Below are 21,012 nucleotides of genomic sequence, written 5' to 3' on the forward strand. Positions count from 1 at the left end.
TGCAATCTCAATCTTTTAATAAACCAGCAGAAGCCAGAATCAGTTCTGTAACTCTCCAAGGCAGAGCTAAAACTAAACCAGAACAGAAGATTTTGTTGGTACTGAATTTCAACTAAGTTCTTCCATCACAAGAGAACCACAGACTGCAGCCATAGGGCTTTGAAGCTCATAATCAAACTCTTTCATTGCCCTGGGTCAAGGGTGGAATGGGGGCTCCATCTGACTCCAGCCTGGTTGGTCCCGAGCAAGGCAGGTGGCCAAAGCACAGCTCCCAATGGCCAGGAGAGCTATGAGCTTCCAAGTTGTCCTCTATTCTTCTCAGATATAGGATACCTAATAGTGAGGGGCTGTCAGGAGGTCTGAAAATAAAAGCAGGCATCTGAAAGCCAACCTTATTGGGTCTACTCTGTGGTGGGAGAGTGACAGCTTTCCTCAGTGTTCAAGCGTGCCTTCCCAGGGCCAGGTGTCAATGACCACAAGCACAACAATCAATTGAAATAAACCACAAATCCAGAGCAAAAGCATGGCATTAGCAGGCCAGGCAGCACATGTCTCAGTGTGTGCCCGGGTAGCAGGAGGAGCTGGGGAGAGAACAGAAGACAGAAGTGGCGGGGACAGGTGGGCTGAGTCACCTAGCATGGTTTTCTAGCTGGTGTCTTGCCCTGAGAGAGCCTGTTCTTGGGGACATGTGGAAGCTCCTGGGCCATTTTGCTAGGATAGGCTCAGGTGGGGGCTGGCTTCACAGAGCAGTGTGGCCCTGTCTGAAGGCAGTTAGACAGACTTGATGCATTTCCCCAGGGCCCTGTTTATCTAATTAACTTTTTCATAGCGACAATATATAGCATTTACAATATTCTCAGAACTATGGAGATCTGCTTCCAACTGCAACCAATCCAACTCTTACAAGGACTCCTGACATAGAGCTACTGCTGTCCCATTTCATAGATAAATCTGATGCCAAGAGAGTTAGGTAATTTTCCAAAGACTACACAACTGAAGAGTGACAGAACTAAGATTTGCACACAGAGCTCCAAATCTCTGTCCCTGCGTGACCTTCCACAAAGGCAAGCATCGCTATTTTTCTGAGATCTTTGAGATCTCAGAAGGTCAAGTTCCCTCTTACAATTATTCTTTGAGACCTCTACCCAGTGGCATGATCACTTGGTGTTGAGGGCAAAAATAAATTCAACCTAATTCGAAGGCTGAAGTTGAGGGCTAAGACTCAACTGAACAGGGCTGGCTTTGGGGCAGAGGCCTGTGAGGAGAGGCCTTGCAGAGATGACTGTCCAGATTTCCAGGCAGGAGGGCGCCCCTGGAAATGAGAATGGAGTGGTCACCCTCTTAGTATCCTTCATTTCAATCACGGCTATGTCGGTACAAAAATTAATGGCAGCCTCTTTACTTGAACATCGAATTCAAATCAGCGTATCCAATTAACTTGCTTACCTGTGGGTCCTGCAAACTCTTTTTCCTTCGTATCAATTTCTTTTCCAGTTGGCTCTAAATTAGAGGGCCCTTACCTGAGGTTCAGCACCCTAATAGGACTATTCTTAGCAGTGTAATAGTGGTTGTAATCATAATGTTTTACGCAAGTGCTGATGAAGAACAGTACAGTTGGGGGTCTCTTGTCCCTTGGTAGAAAATAGGCTGGTTTGACAGGCACCACAGTGCAGAGGGAGGCACCAGCTCCCAACCTTAAGCATTCTTACAAGCTGGTGGTGTGACTACAAGCAAGCTGCTTCTCTGTTTACGTAATCATTCTTATAGCTACAAATGGGGCAGTAACTCCTGTTTCTTCTAGTGGAAAAGATACTGTTAAAATTAAATGAGTTATCAGCCACAAATTCAGGCTGTTCCATACTTATGTACTATGTGAACAAGGCCTGCACCATGAGCCAAGGGGATACACAGCATGGGATCCCTTTGAGGCACCCATGAAGGCACCTCCTTTGTGGTCTTCACCCACAGAAGGCTGGCCTATGAGAAGAGGTTCACATGGAGACTCTAAGGGACAGCACAAGAGTGGTCAGTGCCTCATCTGGCCACTGGAAGAGGCTCCATGGAAGGCTTCCTGGAGGAGGTGAGGCCTAAGCAGAGAGGCAAGGGTGCAAATAGAGTTCTTTTTTATCTTATTTATTTATTTATTTATTTATTTATTTTTTGGTGGAACCAGGGATTGAACTCAGGTCCTTGCACTTGCCAGGCAAGCACTTATTCTACTGAGCCATCTTCCTGGCTCCCAAATAGAGTTTTTGATATAAAATGTAATCAAAATATAAACGTGGGATTGTTATACCTGAGGCCAGATTTCTTAGAAACTTGCTCTCTTGGACAAGATCACTTGGGAGGGAATACAACTTTTGACCCAGAGTGGTTGAGGAAGATTCAGCAATGATTTTAGAGGTCTCAGTGTCTTCTGTCCTGAGATTCCCTTGGGAAGAGCCCTCCTGTATCACCCAGGTCTCTCTGTTGCAGTGCACGAATGTGTGCAGATGGGGGCGCCTGTGCCGTGCGTGGGATGTGCGGCCTCTGTGAGGCGTGTGCTGTGTGGACGTGTGCGCCTTCAGGTCGTTAGAGGGGGCAAAGGCGGCGAGGACCCTGGTTGCTCACACGGAGGTGGAAGCACATTAATGAGCGAGCACCTGTGTGCTTAGTGCTGCAAGAGACGATTCACGCTGAAGTTTATTTTTGTACAGCTTCACGAACTGGGTTATTTATAGATTGAAAGCCTTGGTAAATTCAGACTCTGAGATTCTTTCCCCTGCTCCTGCATGTGTGTGCGTGTGTGCGCGTAGGCGCGAGCGCGCACGCACACACACGCAGCAGCAGCAACTTGCTGCACCAAGAGGTGAAGAGGAAACTGAAATCAGCTCACAGAGTTACAGCTCAGCAGGCTGGGGCTCCCTGGAGGGCAGTGAGGAGGCTGGCCTTAAATGTCTGGATAATTGGAGGGAGACTCCAGAGCTTGGAAGATGTGGCCTGTGGATGGCCTGAGCCAGGGGAGGAGAGCAAGAGGGGAATACAGGGCCAAAGGTCCCTCATGCCCACATCCATGACGAGGAGGAAGGTCACTAAGACGTGATAACTTTAAGAACGCACACGCGCGTGCGCACACACACACACACACACACACACACACACGCTTCCAAAGCTAGTCCCCAGCGAGTTGTCGGTCAATCACCGGGACTCTGACACTAGAGGTTGACATTTCCTGGTACAATTATTTCTATTTCTGTGCATGTTAAGAATCTGCCTTATATTCAGCTGGGGGTGGGAGCAGTGCTCGCAGAGGGCCGCACGGGCTAGAGACTGGCAGATCTGAGATGGGCCTGGTGGTGGCTTTCTTCTGGACTGTGGGAGAAGTCCACTGCTCCGGACCGGTGCATCTCGAAGTGTGAGAATTAACAGCCTGGTAAGAAGGGCAACAGCCACGGTGACTATTACTGAGTGCCTGTCCTGAGCAAGGTGGTCAGGTGCCAGAGAACGGCTGGGGGGTGGGCTCTTTCTTTTTGCCTCCCTCCCTCCGTTTCTCTCCCCCTCCTTCCTTTCCTCCCTCTCTGCCTCCTTTCCTTCTTTTCTTTCACAGTACTGAGGACTGGACCTAGGGACTTCACACTGAACTATATCTCTAGCCCTTAAAATATTTTTTTGTACCAGGAATTGAACTCACAATGTCGGGCTTGCCAGGCAGGCATTGTGCTGCTGGGCTATATCTCCAGACCTAAAAAACTTTTTAAAAATTGAGATAGGGACTTCCTAAGTCACTGAGTTGCCCAGCCATAATCTTCTTAACCCAGCCTCCCAGAGTGCTACGACAGTTTTCTTTTTCTAAACTACAGCTTCTTTGCTCTTCATTAGCCAGAAGAGGGTGGCTAAAGCACCTGTCTATGGCACTCCTAGAACAGAAAGGACTGGGCCCTACTGTGCACTTTCCTTATGCATGCTTAGTGACAGACTGCTGCGCACACAGGCGCCAGGTCTCTATCCATAGGGCTTTTCTTTCCACCTCTCAGGGGAGACTAGCAGAAAGACCTAGAAACAAACAAATAAACAAACAAGGATCCAGGGCTCTTGGTTCTACTTCTGTGTGGATGGCTTTGCATTGCAAGGCCCAGAGAGGGACAAGGACATTACCAGGTGGACCCTGCTGAGTAATTCAGGAACCTGACCCACCCTTAACCACCGCTCTGGGTCTAGGTTTGGGCAGACCAGGGGCTCCAGGAAAAAAGCAGCAGCCAGGGGAAGAGGAAGCACTTGACTGTTCTGGGAAACAATAAGATAAACACAGCGAGGGACAGCCTGAGCATTAAGCAGCCTTGGAAGAAATCAAATCACGCAGAGGCCAAGCAATAATTCACATAGAGCGTACAGAATTTGGGGTGGGGGCAGCGCAGTGAGGTGGTAGGAGGAATAAATAAAGAATAATGAGGAACTTCTGCCAAACTGAAATCTTTGTTTACCCAGTGCTCCCGCAGTGGGGGCCCCTCGGAATCTCCATTTAAGGTGCTGCTTGCAGATTTGGTGCCTGATAGTTTGAGATAGAATGGAAGTGCTCTTGTGCTTTGCCCACAGAATGATTCAGAGGCAACTTCAGCAGGTCCAGGAGAAGGAAAGTACTCTGAAGGGGGCTAGAAGTCATGGGAGCAGGAGTGTTGACCCACAGGTCAGCTCTTGGGAAAGGCCCCATTCCCGTCCTCGGGTGGGGGAAAGAGAAAGAAACCAGTGCTCCCTGGAACTAGGGACACAGGGTTTCAAGAAGCTTCCCTGCTGTATGATTTCAATGTATTTATTGATTGTCAGTCCAACCAATGTGCCAAGGGATGGGGGTGTACACGGCATAATTTCCCAAGCTCCATGAGCAGAATAATTCCCTGTTGTGCAGAATAAGCCCCGTCAGGTGTTTAGGGCTGATCACACAGCTGGTAAGTGGAAGTACAGAACTCAGAGCGGGGTTGGCCTGGTCCCAGAGGCTGCTGCACTCTCGCTTTCTGTCCTGCTCTGGGGCCTTGATTTTCCCTCAAAAAGGAGGGTGATGCCTGCCTCCAGAGTGAAAAGTATCTCTAAATGGTGCCAGGGGACTGTGGGGTAAATCCTGGGGGAAGAGAATATAACACAAAGAAGGCCACCTGCGGTTTGGAAAAGGAGCAAAGCGTGGGGAGTTGGAGAGGGTTATTTAATTAACTCATTCTTTTCAGTGACCCACAATTGCTCTGTCTTGTCTAACCTGGAACTGTAACCTTTCGCTTTCATTAACACTGAAGATGGTATTTTCAGCTGTAGGGACAGGGAGGTCTAGAGCTCTGAGCACCACTACCTGACCTTGGCCCTGTGTCTGGAGGCAGAAGACACCCTGAGATTTGAAGAGGAGAAATCAATTTTAAAAATGCACATGGCAGACACACTACAGTGCAGAAAACACATGGGACTGGAGAGAGGCGGAGACACATCCGTGCTGCTGTCTCCCTTCTTGTTGCTGGCGGGCTGGGCCTGAGTTTTTATTGCCTCTTATCTGTGCTGCTGCAATAACCTGAAAAATCTCCCTGCCTCCAGCACATTCCTCCTCTAATCTATTCTACCAAACACTGCCAGATTAATCTTCTTAAAACACTTATTTGATCCTGCCTTTTCTGTATGCAAAAACCTTAAATTTCAGGTGTTTGTAATTTTCTTTCTCTTGCTTATCTCAGTCTTCTAATTTTTAAAATGATGAACACACATACTACTTTTGGAATATTGAAAAAAAAAGTCGCTGTAGGCATTCATGCACATATACAACACCCTTAATTGCCATCCCTGAAAATTTAGAAAAGTTCACATCTGTTAATTTGTCATTCAAGGGTTTAACTAACGTGGTCTTTACACAGCTTTCCAGTTCTATCCTGCCTTATTGTTCTTCATGACTTCCCTTGATCATTTATCTTGCCTCCTACATCCTTCCTTCAGCATCTAGCCCTCTTCTGCAAGAGATGCCTCTACACTCAGCTTGCCTAGTGCTGTGACACACACCTGACACCCACAGCTTCAAGGAAGGGAGGTTTATTTTGGCTCACAGTTGTGGAAGCTTCAGTCTATGGTTGGCCTGCTCCAGGCAGAAAGAGTGTGGTGTAAGGGAAAAGCTATTCAACCCATGGCATCTGTGAAACAGAGAGAGACCCTGAGAGCAGCTGGCTACTGGCTGTGGTCCCCAGAGTCACACTCCCTTGACCCATTACCTCAAACTAGGGTCAACTGGACTCAGCAGAACAGCCCATTCAGTTCTGAACTCATGAATGGGTTAGTTCCTTCACAGTCTAATCATCTCTCCTCTGAATCCGATCAAGTGGATAATACAGATGAATGGGCACACGGTCTTTGAATGGGAATCTCATGGCATCTGGCATGTCTCTTGATGGAGCTATGTGTGAATATACAGTTATCTTTTCTAAGATTAAGAATTTAGAGAACAGACTGTTTTGAGTAGTGTCATGGCTTGTATGTTGAAGTGCCCCAAGACTTCAGGTGCTCATAGGTGGAGCTTCTGGCAGGTGCTGCTAGGGTGTATAAAATGGATTAAGGGTGTGTGATAAATCAGTCCACTGATTGGTTGAGCATAGTTCTGGGTGTGGCTAATGGCAAGCCCCACCCTAGGTGACTGTTATGGTTTGTGTCTGGTTGTCCCCACAAAGCCTCATGCAGTCATGGGGTAGACTTCTAGAGTTTGTGATTAACTCATGATCCACTGGGATTATGGGTCTGAGTGCTGCTGGGATTATGGGTGTAAATGCTGCTGCTGAGATTATAGATGTGAGTGCTACACCCAGCCTGGTGCAGACAGCCTGAATGTAACATAAGGGAGAGAGATTATCTCCCTGTTGCCATTGTTGCTGCTACTCCTACCGTTTGCTTTTGTGTTTTGCTGTTTTCTGCCACCATGAAACTGCTGCCCTCTGCCTTGGAGCCAGCTGAGTACCAACTGAAAGCTCCACAGACTGTGAGCTAAATAAAACTTTCCTTCCTTCATTTTAGGTGTTGAGTATTTTGTCCCAGCAATGAGAGAAGAGGAGCTAAGACAGTGTCTGTGGCACCAGCCAAATAGGTGTACACCCCAAGCAGAATAAAAGAGAAGGGGAGGCGTGCTGCTCCCTGCTTCCTGACTCCTCTGCAAGGCCTCCCTGCCCTGCTGCCCTGCTGCCTTGAGACCACTATGGAATGAAACTTCTATAAACTGTGAGTCAAAAATAACTCTTTCCTCCTTTAACTTTGGGTATCAGGTATTTCATTTCAGCAACAAGAAAGTGCCCAAGACTAACAGCTGCTGTGCTTTGCTATGCACTGTGCTGCCTCGCACACAGTAGGCCTCCAGGCACACAGTAGGCTCACTATGATACATCCTGATGGAATGCGTGCGTCCTTGTTGCTGAGCTTAGGCCAGAGGGCACTGTGACTCATAGGTCACGTGATTTAACCCTCACTGTTACACAGCATGCTAGAGAGGCACTGCTATGCCAGGCAGGGCAGAGGCGATCTCCTTGAGGCCTATAGGGATGAGGTGACTTCCCCAAGGCCACACAGCTGGCAGGCAGAGGAGCCCAGACCTGACTGGGGAAACTTCATTTTTCCCAGGCCTGTTTTCCCATCTTTAGTAAAAGCTGGATTCTCCCGTCCTGCGCCACCTGTCCTCTCTCTTCCAGAACCTGGACTGTAAACACTACTTGCCACATTCGTTTCCAGTGAAATGATCTTCCCGGCTCCCCAGTGCCCTGGTGAGAGCTCTTAAGAAGAAAGTACTACAAACACTCAAGGTGCTGCTCTGAAAAGAAATCCCGGGCCTGCAAGCTGGAGTTCTGTTGGTGGAAGGAAGGTGGCTGAGGTTGGGCTGAGAGGCTGAGACCTGGGTGTGCAACAACAGTGTTGGAGGAGAGGGGGAGGGGAAGAGGCTCTGTCTCCTGCTCGCCCCAGCAGCAGCGCAGGGTGCCCGTGTGCTCTAGCCTATGACTTCCTGGCAGAGCCCAAGGGCAGAAGAGATAGCTGGGGAGGGCCAAGGGCTGTGCAAAGATTCTGGCTGGATGCTGTCGACTTCACACTTTTCCGCAGCTCCCTTCCCATGAGAGGAGCTTTTATAATGAGCTGCTTCATGACAACAGACCCCTAATTAATTCATTGCTATTCTTCTGGGGCCAGATCATTCTAATCAAGGTGGGCTGGTGTGGGGTGCCAAGTGCAGGCTGTCATTATCTGCTTGATGTGCCATGGACAGCCGCTGGCCATGCCTCCTGCAGCCCTGCTCTGAAACTACCCCCAACCCGTCACATTGCTCCCTCTGGCTTGGCCACCTGCTTCTCCCTGCTGCCCACCCCTCCTTGCGCTGATGCCCCACAGCTGCCAGGCATGGTGCCAGCAGCAGCCAGATTGCTGGGGTTTGGTTCCCTGCAGCAGGTGCCAGCATCTCACCAAGAAAGGTGAGGGAAGGAAGGGAGGTCTGGCCTTGGCCTTGGGCGAAGTAACTTTGTATTCCCTTTTCTCTGCACACTGGCAGAATATTGGCCCGGCCAAGCAGCCAGCAAGGGGCAGCCTCTGTCCTGCTGCTGGGGACTCTCTTACTCCTTCTGACCCAAGAGGCACTCCTTACCTGGGACCACAATGTCACCATCCCCAGGGGCAGCTGCACAGGGGCTGAGACTACAGAGTGCTATCACAGGGGCAACAGAGAACAAAAGCAGAGAACATGCAGAGACAAGGCAAGCCAGAGATCATGTGGTCTCGCCTTGGGCAGCCCCTTCACAGGCTTTTTCCTTTTCTTTCTCAGTGGCCCAACCTGACTTTTGTCTACCTGCCCCGAAGGTGCCACCCATCCTACCCCAGCTGGCAACTTAATTCTGGAGTGGGCTGGAGGCCTCTGGGCACTGTGCCGAGGGAGCCGATTCACATTTTTCTCATCTACAAAACTGGGATGAACAATTCTTCCAGCATGACAAGGCTGCAGAGTGAACGGTGAGACAAGGGATGGCAAGTACTCAGGGACCTGGAAGTGAGCAGGATGGAGAGGACGTTCCCACTGACAGACCTCGGCCTGTAGACCTGGGTGGGAGCAGGCTGCAGAGCACGACTGGGGAGGGGAGGGATTCTTCAGGGGGCCATGGGGGCAACTGCCCAGGCCTGTGCTCTGCTTCTTCCAAGGGAGTAGAGTGGGGAAGGGGAGGACAAAGAGAAGGGGGAGGGAGGGAGAGAAGGAGAAGAGAGGAGGAAGGGAGGAGAAGGGAGCAACAGGCTTCCAGCCCGGACCTCCCTCCCGAGAGCTCCCAGCCTCCTTGTGAAGGCAGCCCTGTGACAAGAGCCTGCAGGAAGGGTTTGGCCAGTGTCTCTGCAGGATCTACTCTGGGGTCACCGAGCTTTGAGACCCCTGGTCCTAAACACAGCAGTGCTCAGACTGATACCCCTTTTACTTTTTGAGAGAAAAGCTACAGGGAAGCTCCAGCTTTCACCACAGAGAAGGCACTTCGGGACAAACCTGCCCACGTGTGATCTGCTATTGTGCAAGAGCTGCGAGGAGATGCAGCTCAGCTTTTGTGAGCAAAATAAAGCACCCTCTGCCCCTCCCAGGCCCCCAGACTTCCCCTTTTCGCTTTTAAAAGAGATCCTCTCCAGGGATGGGGATCATTCACAGAACAGCACTTGGCCTCGCAGAGCTTTTGACAAGTTGGTGGTGAGCTGCAAAGAAGCAGGGGAAAGGGTGAGACAGGCGTGTGGCTGGAGGATGACCTAGTGTGCTTCTGGCCCCTGGATATCTGAGGGACTCTGGGCTGGAGCAGAGCTGGCCAGGTGGCTGGGGGTAGGAGGGTGCATGCTCGGAGGCTCCCATACTCACCCACTCCTGCTGTTACCTGCTGGCTGCCTGGGGCTGCCTGACAACCAATCTGGACAAGATGTCCTTCTGGGGGAAGGGAGAGTTGACATCCTTTATTCTAGCAGGCCTCAGAACTCCCACAGACAAGAGGACAAGAGGTGATTGGGGTGGCTTATCGGACTAGAGCTGGAAGGCAGAGCCTAAACAGTGACTCTCCAGGGGAGCAAAGCCCAAGCCTTTCCTTATGGGAAGGGAAACAGGTAGGAGAAAGGAGATTCATGGGCTCCTTTACATCCAAGTGGTGATGTAAACATCCCAGAGGTAAAGGGCATTCGGGGATGCCCATGAAAAGACCTACAGTAGAGTCTCCAGTGTGGCTCTGAGGAGTCCAAGCCATCGGGGAATCAAATGGCTTTGAGGCTTTCTCACAAGAGCCAAAGGGCGGTTAGCCTCCCAAGGGGATCCAGAGAACTTAGCTCCTCATGGCTTACTCAGGGCCAGATGCCCAGTCTGGGAACCCAGCTCCTGAGTCATCCTGGTACGGAGTGTGTTTATCATTAACTGAGCACACACTCTGCACTGGATGTGGCTCTAGGCATCTTGCACCAAGCCCATTCAAAGATGAAAAACTCCGCATGGCTGCAGAGTGAGGCACCTCGCCTTGGGTCACACAGCCAACCAGCCTCACAGACAGCATGGAACCTGAGTCAGTCTGATTATTAATCCATTTGCCTCACTAAAAGACACTCACCTTTGTCTTGGGTATAATGCTAACATCTTACTGTCTGTCATTTTAATGCTCTTCTTCTGCTGCCTGAGCCCTTACCTAAGTGCCAACATAAATTATAAATTCCCAGAGGTAGGAGCTGAATCCATACAGTTCATTTTATTCAACTTTTAGCAGAGTGCCAAACACGACGGGGTGCTTAAAAAAAATTGCATTCTATCCTTGAATCAACTTAGAGCTCCGGAAAGCCACAAGCTTGGACCACAAAAGCTTACCCAGCAAGCCTCCCTTTCCTTAATGGCCTTACACATTTGGTTTTGACTGTTTGCTACTTCATGAGAGTAACTCCTGAATGCCGGTTGTCACATGGATGTTACAGTCTTGGCACTTTATCAGGAGGTAACATGAGATATTGTCATATAAAAGAAACCTCTGATTCTGATGTTGAACTCCTGTCCTGGTTTCCATGCACGGTCTCACTTGATCATAAATCACTTATAGAATGCAATGCCGGGCCATTGTCTCTCCTGAAAAATAGGGACACTTCTAGAGCAGAGGTCTTCTCATGTCCTTCATTTCCTTGAGGATATGGCAAATGGGATGGAGAGGCCAAATCTGAGGGTGGGGTTGGGGCCTGTGCTAACCTCCTTGGGGGCTCGTTTACTCCTGCCTTTTGCAGATTGCCTACTTTAGCTCCAAGCCAGCCATCATTATCGATGTTTGCCAAATCTTTTACCACAAGTCACCTTAACTTTTTCTTCAGAAAAAAGTGGGCTGTTAATGTATACAAATAATTGTGCTCACATTTTCTCTTTGTATTGTGTGAATCTGTACCTTGTTGTATGGGGCCTCCACATACTATCAGATTTTGTAGCGAGAGCTTATACCTTCAGGTCTACAGGTAGCAGGCAGTCAGTGGGTATCTTTAGGGGAGGTGAAGGAAGTGGGATTTGCCACCAACACTCAAAGCTAAAGGCTGACTCAAACTCCACTAAACTAATAAAAACTCATAGGTGCTCTGGATCTATTTGTATGAAAGAAAAAAATGATTAAATTAATGAATGAGTGCTTATTCTTAGCCAAGACAGTCTTCTCATAGGAGAAGAGGCAAGTGCTGTTTGGCATGAGGCCCATCCTCAGGCTGCAGAGGACACTTAAGGTCAGTGGGACAGCCCAGTGAGCATGAGCTTGCCACCGTGTCCCTTCCCGGCCAAGAGCATTGCCCACCTGCATGGTGGGTGGAGGAGCGAGGTCACTGGGTGGGTGCCACAGGGGGCAGGGTGGGAGGAGAGAGGGGAGCCAGGGAGGAGGGAGAAGGAACAAGTACTGGCCTCTGTTGCTCTCGTCCTCCTCCTCCCTATCTCAGAAAGAAAAAGGGGGATGCTCAGAGCGTGTGGGGAGAAATGGTCTTGACACTTGCCTCACTTCATGCTGACCTCCTTCCAACTCCCACTTGTTCTTTCCCATCTCCCTTCCTTATCCTCCTCTGTCTGCCCAAGTTTTTGCACCCACCGGTCTGTGTTTCTGCCATCTGGCCCTAGTTTCACTCCGCCCTCTCTCATTCTTCCAGAGGGAAGCTCCTCCCAGCTGTGGCCCTCTACCCAGGCTCCAGGGTATCCTGTGGGCAGGACACAGCCTAAGCTCCATGCTGCCCTACTCCCACGCTGACCTGCATCCACACCTGGGCTTTCCTTCTAATCGTAGCATCCTTGACAACATTACTTGGGCTAATTTTTCCCTGTAATTAAATGGGAGCCCCCCCACCCCATCTCTAATCTCAGATAATTAGCTCTCTGATCACCAGCGCTGGGCAGGAAACCTCCTATTTGGAGAGGGATTTTGGACAGACAGATTAAGCAAACACCATGCAGGAAGCTGAGTTGGGGAAACAGGCCCTACTCAGAGTTTGTTGTTAAAAGAGATTTGGAGTGGGTGAAAGCGCCTAGTTCCCTCCAGGTGGTCTGGCTGCCTCTGACCCTGTGGGGATTTCTGACAAATGGGCAGCTTGTCTTGGCACTCAGCCAGCTGTGGGTATCCTGGTGAGTGAGCCCCTTCCTGATTACAGAGCACTGTGCTTCCCTGCCTGGGATGAGGACATAGATGGCCCCTCAGTGCTCACGCTGCATGCTGGCTGGTGAGGGTCCAATAAATAGGGTGGGTGCCAATGAAACTACATGACTCCTTCCAAGTCAGTGAGCAGCGCAGTCCCTGTCCTTGTCCCACAGGAGTTGGGGAGGACGCTCTGAAGACAGGTGCAATTCTGCTAGCCACAGCTGCCACACATCAGTGTCACAGGCATGGGCACTGTCCTCTTCTGTGCTCTCATGTGCTCTGGTGATGACATTTGAGCTCTTTGCATTGCATTGTGTCTACCACCTAATTTTCCTAGAAAGATGGAAGACTTAGGTCTCTGACAGCTAAGGGCTGGGGGGGCGGGCTCGTCTGTGTAGTTTGAAAGCCTGTTGATACCTGGGTAGCCCCCAGACTTCTTGCTGCTAGGGATGGGGCTGGCATTCCCAGGTGGCTGGGCATGGCCAGCACTTTTGTGCTGTTCCTCCTTCTGCCTGCACTATCCAGAGCTGTAGCTTTCACAGTCTGTGATTCTCAGGCAGGAAGGGTAAGGCACCAAAGCTGGGAGCCCGTGTGAAGGGGACTTGAGTGCTAAGAGGGTGACCTGGGGGCTGGCACCTGGGGGATCTGCTGCCCACTGCTGGAGGCGCCTGGCCCAGCTCCCCGGCTGTGGCTCCTCCAATGAGCTCAGTGCATGGGGAGGCAGCCTGGCCATGGATGGGTTCCAGATGGGCTATCAGGTTTGCCCACACTCGACTACGAGGCTCCTCTGGTCTCTGTGGCTCCCTCAGCTCTGATTCAGCTGCCTGAGAGGCCCGCTGTGGAATGCCCGTGAAACCCAACCCGCATAGCTCCCCCTTCCATCCACCCCTCTGCTACCAGGCCATCACACCGCTTCCCACTCCTCCTCGGCTTCCCTGGGTTCCCTTCATGAGCATAACCCTTCCCCCTGCCCCTCAAGTAGACAAGGTTGGGACTGGAATCTGGCGGGCAGCTGGGCCTCTGGCTCAAAACTCTGACTCATTTCCCTCTGGGAAGGAGTGTAACATTCTGGGTTCAAGCTCTGGATATCTGAGAACAAGGTGTCTGCATGGGGAACCTGGGGTGAGGCTAAAACTCCTTATGGTCCCCTGGTGGTTGGTTCTGTCAAGCTGGCAGTGATCAGAATGGAACAGAGCACAAAACTAGAGGGACCAGGCAGCAGGTGTGTGGCAGTGCCTTGCTGTCCTGTGGCTCCTGTCTCATTGAATCCAATATGCTGGGGGAGAGACCGGGGCTGAGACCACGGATTTGGCTTCTGTCTTCTCCATCTTGCCACAAACAGTGAGGACCTACTATGCACCAGGGAGGATGCTTTTGCTCTGGAGGTTCAGAAACAAATGCCACACAGACTATGTCCTAGAAGAGAGGGCTGCTTCCTATGCCACATAATTAATAGATGAATTTTTCTGAGAGAGGGCCCTGTGGGCCTTGTGACATAACACTTTCACACAACCTCACTCTTTCCCCACTGTTTAAACACAAGCACAGGAATCAGAAATATAGCTCAGCAGCATAAGCATCAGCTTGGCAAACACAAAGTCCTGAGTTTGATCCTTCATGCTGAAAAAAAAAAGACCACAAGCTCATTCATTATTGTCTTGGAGTGAAAGGAAGAAATTACTGCAAGTGGAGGGGGTAGGGCCATATTAGGATTTTCTGTCTGATATAATGTGCCCCACTTTCCCCTTTGTTACCAGGATTTGGTTTGAGAGTTTCCAGAACCTTCCATGGCTGACTCCTCCACCCGGAGCTGAGCTGTGGCTTCAGGTCTGGGGAGGTGTGCTGCCTGGGTCCTTTGTTAAGGGTGGGCAGGCTGGAGGTGATGCTGCCCTACCCAGGTTGATCAGTGGGTCGAAATTTGCATTTTGCTTCAGAAAACCAGTTTGGGTTCTCTGATGGGAGCAGAGGGCTCTGCTTCCGTGGAGGATGCCCCCAAGGCCAGGCGTCTGAATTCACCACAGAAGGCTTCCTCCCTCTCTGCACCTTGCTGCAGCCCCTCGCTTCCCTCTCCCCTCTCCCCTCTCCCCAGCAGCTGAGGCTGCACTGAGGGCAACCTGGACATGAACATGCCTGCAGAAGAAAAGGCTGCTGCTTTTCTTTCTTTCTTTTTTTTTAATTTTTTTGCTTCTTCAAAGAAGCAGTGAACACCCCCCCCCCCCCAGCCTCTCTGGAGAGTCGGCGAGGAACAGTCTGTCTCAAAATGCCATTAAAACATCTCTCAAATTAAAACCATTCCTGGAACAAGCAACCTCAAGAGGGAGTGCTCTGTGGCCTGGGAGTGGCACTCTCTGACTACCTGAGGGTGCTGCCAGGCTGTGCCTCTGCCCAGGCTCAGGTTCCCAGTTCCCCTCAATGCCAAGAGCCCTTGGGCAGGACATTCAGCTGCCCTGGGCCTCAGTTTTACCCACCCCATTCTATGTTGTATAGCTCATTCTATACAATATAGAATGATCTCTTTCTTCCTTCCCTAATTTCAGCGTGCTTTGCCCTGAGATAATGGTCCAGGTTCGTCTCCAGCCTCTCCCCAGCTTCCCTCCCCTGCCTGCTTTTCATAGTCATGGTGCTATTTTAAGTGGAGGCTCCCAGCCAAAATCAGTACTTTATTAATTACGCGTCAACTACTCTATGCACCACCTAATGCGTTTTCCAGATTGTACCCAATGCATGGTAGAAGGAGGAGTCTGGTGGTGCCTGTGTGCCTGGCACACTGTGTACCAGGAGCGGGTTTGGACCGAGTACCAACCCAGGTCTGCCTGGAGGGAGGCCCTCACTGTCCTGTTCAGGCTAAGCCCGGACGTACATGGAAGTCCGATTTCAACCATGCCTGCCTCACGGGAGGCAGGGAAATGTGGAGGGCCAGGATTTCTGAGCTCCACTAGCAGAGAGGGCTGAGGTCAGTGGTGGACACCTGGCTCCAGGCTATGCTGAGGAAGGCTGGAGAGGACACCAGCCATCTGCTGTCTCCAAAGAGGAGATAGAAACAGTGTTTGTATCAGAGATGGAAAGATGAGAGGGAGTCCTGGGTGTGACACTGCTGACTGCTTGGTTTTGGGGGCAGTTTTTCACTGTGATTTGGGCAAGAGCTTGGCTCTTTGTGGCCTCAGTTTACCTACCTATAAAATTAGCATTCATTCAAGATGAATCTTCGCCACCTTTGTAGCTTTAGCTTCTTTCTGAGAGGAGATGATGGGAAGGAGCAGAATCTCTCGGGACAGGGATTAAGTCTGCAGCTTCCTGCCCCTCAGGAGAGGAGGACAGCTACTAGGCCCTTCTCTGTATGCTGTAGCTGGATGAAGGCATCCAACCAAGCCCATGATAGCCCTATGACACAGGTCCTGCTATTATCGCTGTGTTGTTCTTGGGAAAGGAAGACCAAGAGAGGTTAAGAAACTCGCCCCAAGTCAGCCATCTGGCAAACAGGTGAAGCTTGGGGTGGAACCAGCAAGGCCGCTGCGAAGTCTGTGAGCACTGCTGCCCCACACACTACAGCTCAGGAGGCATCAAGAGTGCTAGACACTTATTATTACCCTGCAACGTATGCAGTTTGGTTTACCCTAACTATCTGTCTCAATATCAAACATCTTAGGCATAACGTGGAATAGGTATTTTCCATCAGGTATTGATGTGTTGAACTTTAAGTCCTTACAGAATATGAAGAAAATACATATTTTTTAAAAAAACAGGAATAAACACGTATTTTTACATAGAAATTTAGAAATCTAACCATATACAGCATTGTGGCAGGACAGTCCTGTGACATTTTTTTTTCTTTTTCTTGTGTCTTTTTTTAGCTTCTCTTCTGGAGGGTTAACAACCTAAGTTAGCAGATCAAAAATAGGAGAAAAGGAAGAGCTGCAAAGTCAGCCAACATTTTGGCCCTAGCCTTTCAAGGTCAGTGGAGACTGAGGACATAGGAGAACCTGTACTGTAACATCATGTAACTCAGTTGTGCCCAAAATTTTCTGATCAAGAAGATTATGGAGCCACAGAGGAATGTGATCGATGATGTATAGTGTGCCCAAGGAGAGTCACATGGAGAGAAAAATTTTTCTCTGGCTTTCACAGATAGCAAATTGGTCAGGCATTGGCTGTGACTTATCCACATGGTTGACACTGACAAAGGATCTACAAAGTGTGGTTCAGGGTTACAGGATAAATCCTGAGGGGACTTGACTGACCTTATCAGATACAAAAGTTACATTTCTTGTTATCTTGCTTTATCTTGGTCTCAACCATCCAGCAGAAAAGTACAAACACAAGGTATATAAAGTAAAGCCATATTAATATGCTGAGCTGTAAAAGGCTCTAGTCAACAACTTCTGCGGATAACCCACTACTATTGTGGACTGTTGGACTGTGTTGGATTGTTTGGCTGAATTCAAGCACCTATAGTATTTAGATGCCAATAGAATACCCATCTCTGACAGGACTAAATAAAATAAGGGGATACAAAGGAAGGACCATTTTGTATTTGTACATACAGAATAGTTAGGATAGATATACAGCTACTTTAGCTTAATTCAATGAGAAGAAAGATTTATAGCAATAGTGTTTGGACAGGATATCCTGTCTGCTTCTTGTACTATGGATAACCACTAAGAAGATAACAATGTACAATGTATTAATTACTGAAAATGTCCTATTAATCAGCTTTGAAACTGTCTCAATGATATTTCTCAATAAAATAAAATAAATAAAAAAGAGTGCTAGACACACAAGGCGAGCTCAGCTCAGCAATGGAACTATTGGAAAGCAAGGTGGTTCTTGAGCTGTCAACGGAGGAAGGCAGCCTAGGGGGCCTCAAAGAGGGGGATGGGATGAAGCCATAAGTGGGGGAGGAGTGGGGAGGGCTCCATATTCCCAGGCTCCTGGGGCCAGAGAAATTGGGGCAGAGGGTATGAGTACAGCAGTGGTGGGGAAAGGAAGGGAGGCAAAGCTGGAACATTTCTGGTGGAAGGAGGCCAGAACCTCACTCAGGAGTTTCAGCCAGACCTAAAAGCTGTTGGGAGCCATTAAAAAGGTTTTGTTGTTGTTGTTCTTTTTTAAATGCAGAAGCTAGTGGGGAATATGGGTGCAAGTCTATAATCTCGGCCACCTGGAAGGCTGAGGCAGGATAGGGAGCTCAGGCCTAGAGTGGGTAATTCTGCAACTTAGGGAGACCCTGTTTTAGAAGAAAAAACACAAGGGAAAAAAATTGCAATGTAGCACAGAATAAAGGCCCTGGGATTAATCCTCAGTAAAAAGAAGAAAAAGGAAAGGAAGAGAGGGAGACCCTGAGACAGATGCTAGCCTAGAAGAGACAGACTATGAGGCAGCATGAAGTCAGGAATAGGTCATAAACGTCTCTGCTTGGGTGGGAGGTGGTTCCTGCACACAGGCAGGCAGGCAGGCAGGCAGGCAGGCAGGCAGGCAGGCAGGCAGGCAGGCCAGATCCCACAAGCCAGCAGGGGCAGGGACAGTGGAGAGGCCATGAGTAGCTCCCTGCTCCTCGCAAACTGATGAGAGGCATGGATGGCGGTGTCCTGGGACCTGGGGTGGGGGCTCCTAACTGCGTGCATTAGGGTGACACAATTAGCTTAGCTGTCACCCCTGGGAAGCCTTTTCAGACTCTCCTTGTCCCCAACCTTGTAATTGGTTCCCTAGTTACAGGTTGCCACTCCGCTTACATCTCCAACCCTGGCCACCACTACTAAGCAGTGAGGGCTAGAGTCCCTTCCTGGCTGTTGTGGGTATGTTCAGCCCAAGTCCCCAGTGCCTTCACAGTGCTCGCAGGCGGCTGCTCTGCAGAGGCGCTCTGGGCTGCAGCACTCTGCTTGTGCCTGAGCCGATGTCCTTCCCTCACCTTGGACATTGCCACCCTTCTTCCCCTCTAATGTCTGGGGCTACCCCTCCCCAGATGGAGCCAGTGAGGCAGCTGAATCCGCATGCTCACCTGTCCACTCTCACTGCGCTTATGGGGACTGACACTTCTGCACAGTGCTGCTGGGTGGCAATAATGAACAGTTTAGCCTGGAAATTGGCCTTACCAGGAGGGGGCTGGTGTGTGGGTATGTGATCAGAGAGCACTTGGCCAGCGGACACCTTCAGCCCTGAAGGTCTTTGGCTTCCCCGCCAGGGCCAGGCAACCCTACTAGCTTCTCCCTTGGGCCCTTTTTGTTTCCCCAAACTCTTCTGTCCCAGCCCCACTGCACCCACCTGAGGAGGGAAAGGAGGAAGGAAAGGGGCCCCTACCCCCAATCTCCCTAGGACAGGGAAAGTTCCCTATCTTCTGCCCCATCCCAGAGAAAAGAGCACAGCAGGGACTTCTTCCTCCTGGTGTGGTCTCAGAGCAGGGCGAGTCTGAGAGCTGCTCTTCCTTAATGCTTATGGGGTTTGAAGGAACAAGGGAAGATGCAAGTACCCTAGCTGCTTACAAGTGGGACAGTTTGACTCCTTAAAGAGCACAGCCAGAGATCGTCTGTGAAAACTTCCAGTAAGGGGGCTATAGGGGCCCTCCCAGGCCTGGCTGGGGGAGCGGGACTTCTTTCCCACAAGCCTCCAATAGCTGGCCATCAGTGGGTAGCGGCTACCAGGGGTGGAGGAAGGAGCTGCTAAGGACATACTTAGCAGGCACTGCCTGACTCTAGCGGCACTAATGGATTCTGTTATCTCACAGGGACCCTTGTCTGCAGATCGGCAAAGCGGAAGGAGGTGGCAGGTTAAAAATACTCTGTTAGCAAAGAGGCTTAGGTGGGGGCTGTGTCATGAGAATTATAGCAATGAGCGCTCTCCGGGGCAGGAAGCAAAGCTTGGCATCACTTTTGCCTCCAATCTGAGTTTTCCCTGATGACTGGCAAAGGACTGTGAGAATGGGACATTAATTTTGCCTCTTTCTTAAGGTCCAGAGAGCCAAATATTGGATAGCCTGGCCCTTGCTCCTGTAGGTCTGCTGCTGGGCTGTCCCCCATGTGCCTGCAGGCATCTGGTATGGGGGTGCCCAAGCTCTGATTCATTTTATAGCTCGTATTCTCTTACTCAGAAGAGGGAACCTCATCCCTGATGGGAAGGAATCCTAGTAACCTACATTTAGAGGATTTTTATTGCTTCTGAAGTGTTTCCTCATCTAACAGTTCACTGTAGCCTCACCGCATGCCTGGGGCTGAGAACCATTACTGCAGTTTTGTGGTGGGGGGACAAGGCTCAAGAGTTTATGGGACTCACCCAAGGTCACGTGTCTTGGCAGCAGAACTGTGGGCCTCTCTGAACTTCTCTGACTTCTGGTCCACAGCTTAGCTCGTACCCTCTATCTCCCAAGCCCAGGGCAAGCCTCAGGCAGCTGTATTTCTCCCAAAGCCCCCACACACATGTCCAGTGGCCTCTCTTTGGTCCAAGGCCATTCCAGGGCTGATTGGAGCCATTGACCTGCACTCCTGCAGGACCCAGAGGGAAGCTCACAGCCATGTTGGCCCTGCCTCAGGTTAGGGCCAGAGCTCTGCGCTGAGAGCAGCCTAGAGCCTCAGTGGGAAAAATACATGTGGGAAGAGGCATGAGTCTACTCCTGCCACTTGGACCAGGGGATCTGGGACTCAGTGTGGACCAAAGAGAGCCATGTTCTACAGCTCCCATTGGCAGATAGGTTTGGGGCTTGCTCTGCTCTTTCCTGCTGCCCAGAAAGGCACTTCTAAGGTTAACTCTAGCACAGCCCCCAAGGGCTAGGGCTTCTACGTAAAGCGACGGCCACTTCCCCTGAGAGCCAGGAAGGCATGGTCCACAGCACAAGGAAGTAAGACTCTGCAAAGGGACCCTCTTTCCACTGCCTCCTTCACACACACACACACACACACACACACACACACACACACACACACACACAAAGGCAAGGACACACCATGTGTTTTCACCTTGAGCACATGGTATAGACAAGAAATCAACCACAAAGACTGACATTTTGAATGGCTGGGGCAGAATTCCCACAGAAGCACCAGCCGTGCTCACCAAGCTCCAATCCTGGTCCCCGGTTTGCTTGTGCCCCTTTACTCTGGGGTTTCTCTGGCTTAGCTAGCTGCCTCGGGGCAGACATCAGGCTGTGATGAAGAAAAGCAGGCAGGAGGAGGAAAGGGGCAATGGGCCCTCGGGGGCTGCAGGAGGTTGGGCAAAGGCAGGGCACACCTGTCACTCCCTGCATGCTTGGACGTCCGCAGAGGACAGTGCCAGGCACAGGAAGAGGATGGGGGGGTGTCCTGCTGTCCTTGTGCCCCCCTCCCCCCAGCTTACACTGACTTGGAGCCACACAGACAGCTCCGAGGCTGAGGGACAAAGACACACGGAAAGAGCTAGAAAATGCCTCCGTGAGTTCAAAAGAATGAAGAAT

The 21,012-nt window shown here is 50.4% G+C and overlaps 1 protein-coding gene across 3 annotated transcripts in view; it reads right to left on the reverse strand.

The window, feature by feature from the left end:
• The window catches only part of Plxna2 (plexin A2), a 205,160-nt gene that overhangs the window by 113,293 nt on the left and 70,855 nt on the right, over nt 1-21,012 (reverse strand). Inside the window, exon 4 of one of the 3 annotated variants that reach the window (XM_023701236.1) lies at nt 9,619-9,687. The exons of the other annotated variants lie outside the window; for them this stretch is intronic. Within the exon in view, the coding sequence (XP_023557004.1) occupies nt 9,634-9,687 (54 nt within the window). The 3' untranslated portion in view covers nt 9,619-9,633. Of the gene's footprint in view, nt 1-9,618; nt 9,688-21,012 lie in introns of those variants that run through there. 3 annotated transcript variants of the gene reach the window in all.

The sequence above is a fragment of the Octodon degus genome, unplaced genomic scaffold, assembly GCF_000260255.1.
Source record: "Octodon degus isolate 3935 unplaced genomic scaffold, OctDeg1.0 scaffold00131, whole genome shotgun sequence".
In the NCBI taxonomy this organism is placed as follows: Eukaryota; Metazoa; Chordata; class Mammalia; order Rodentia; family Octodontidae; genus Octodon; species Octodon degus.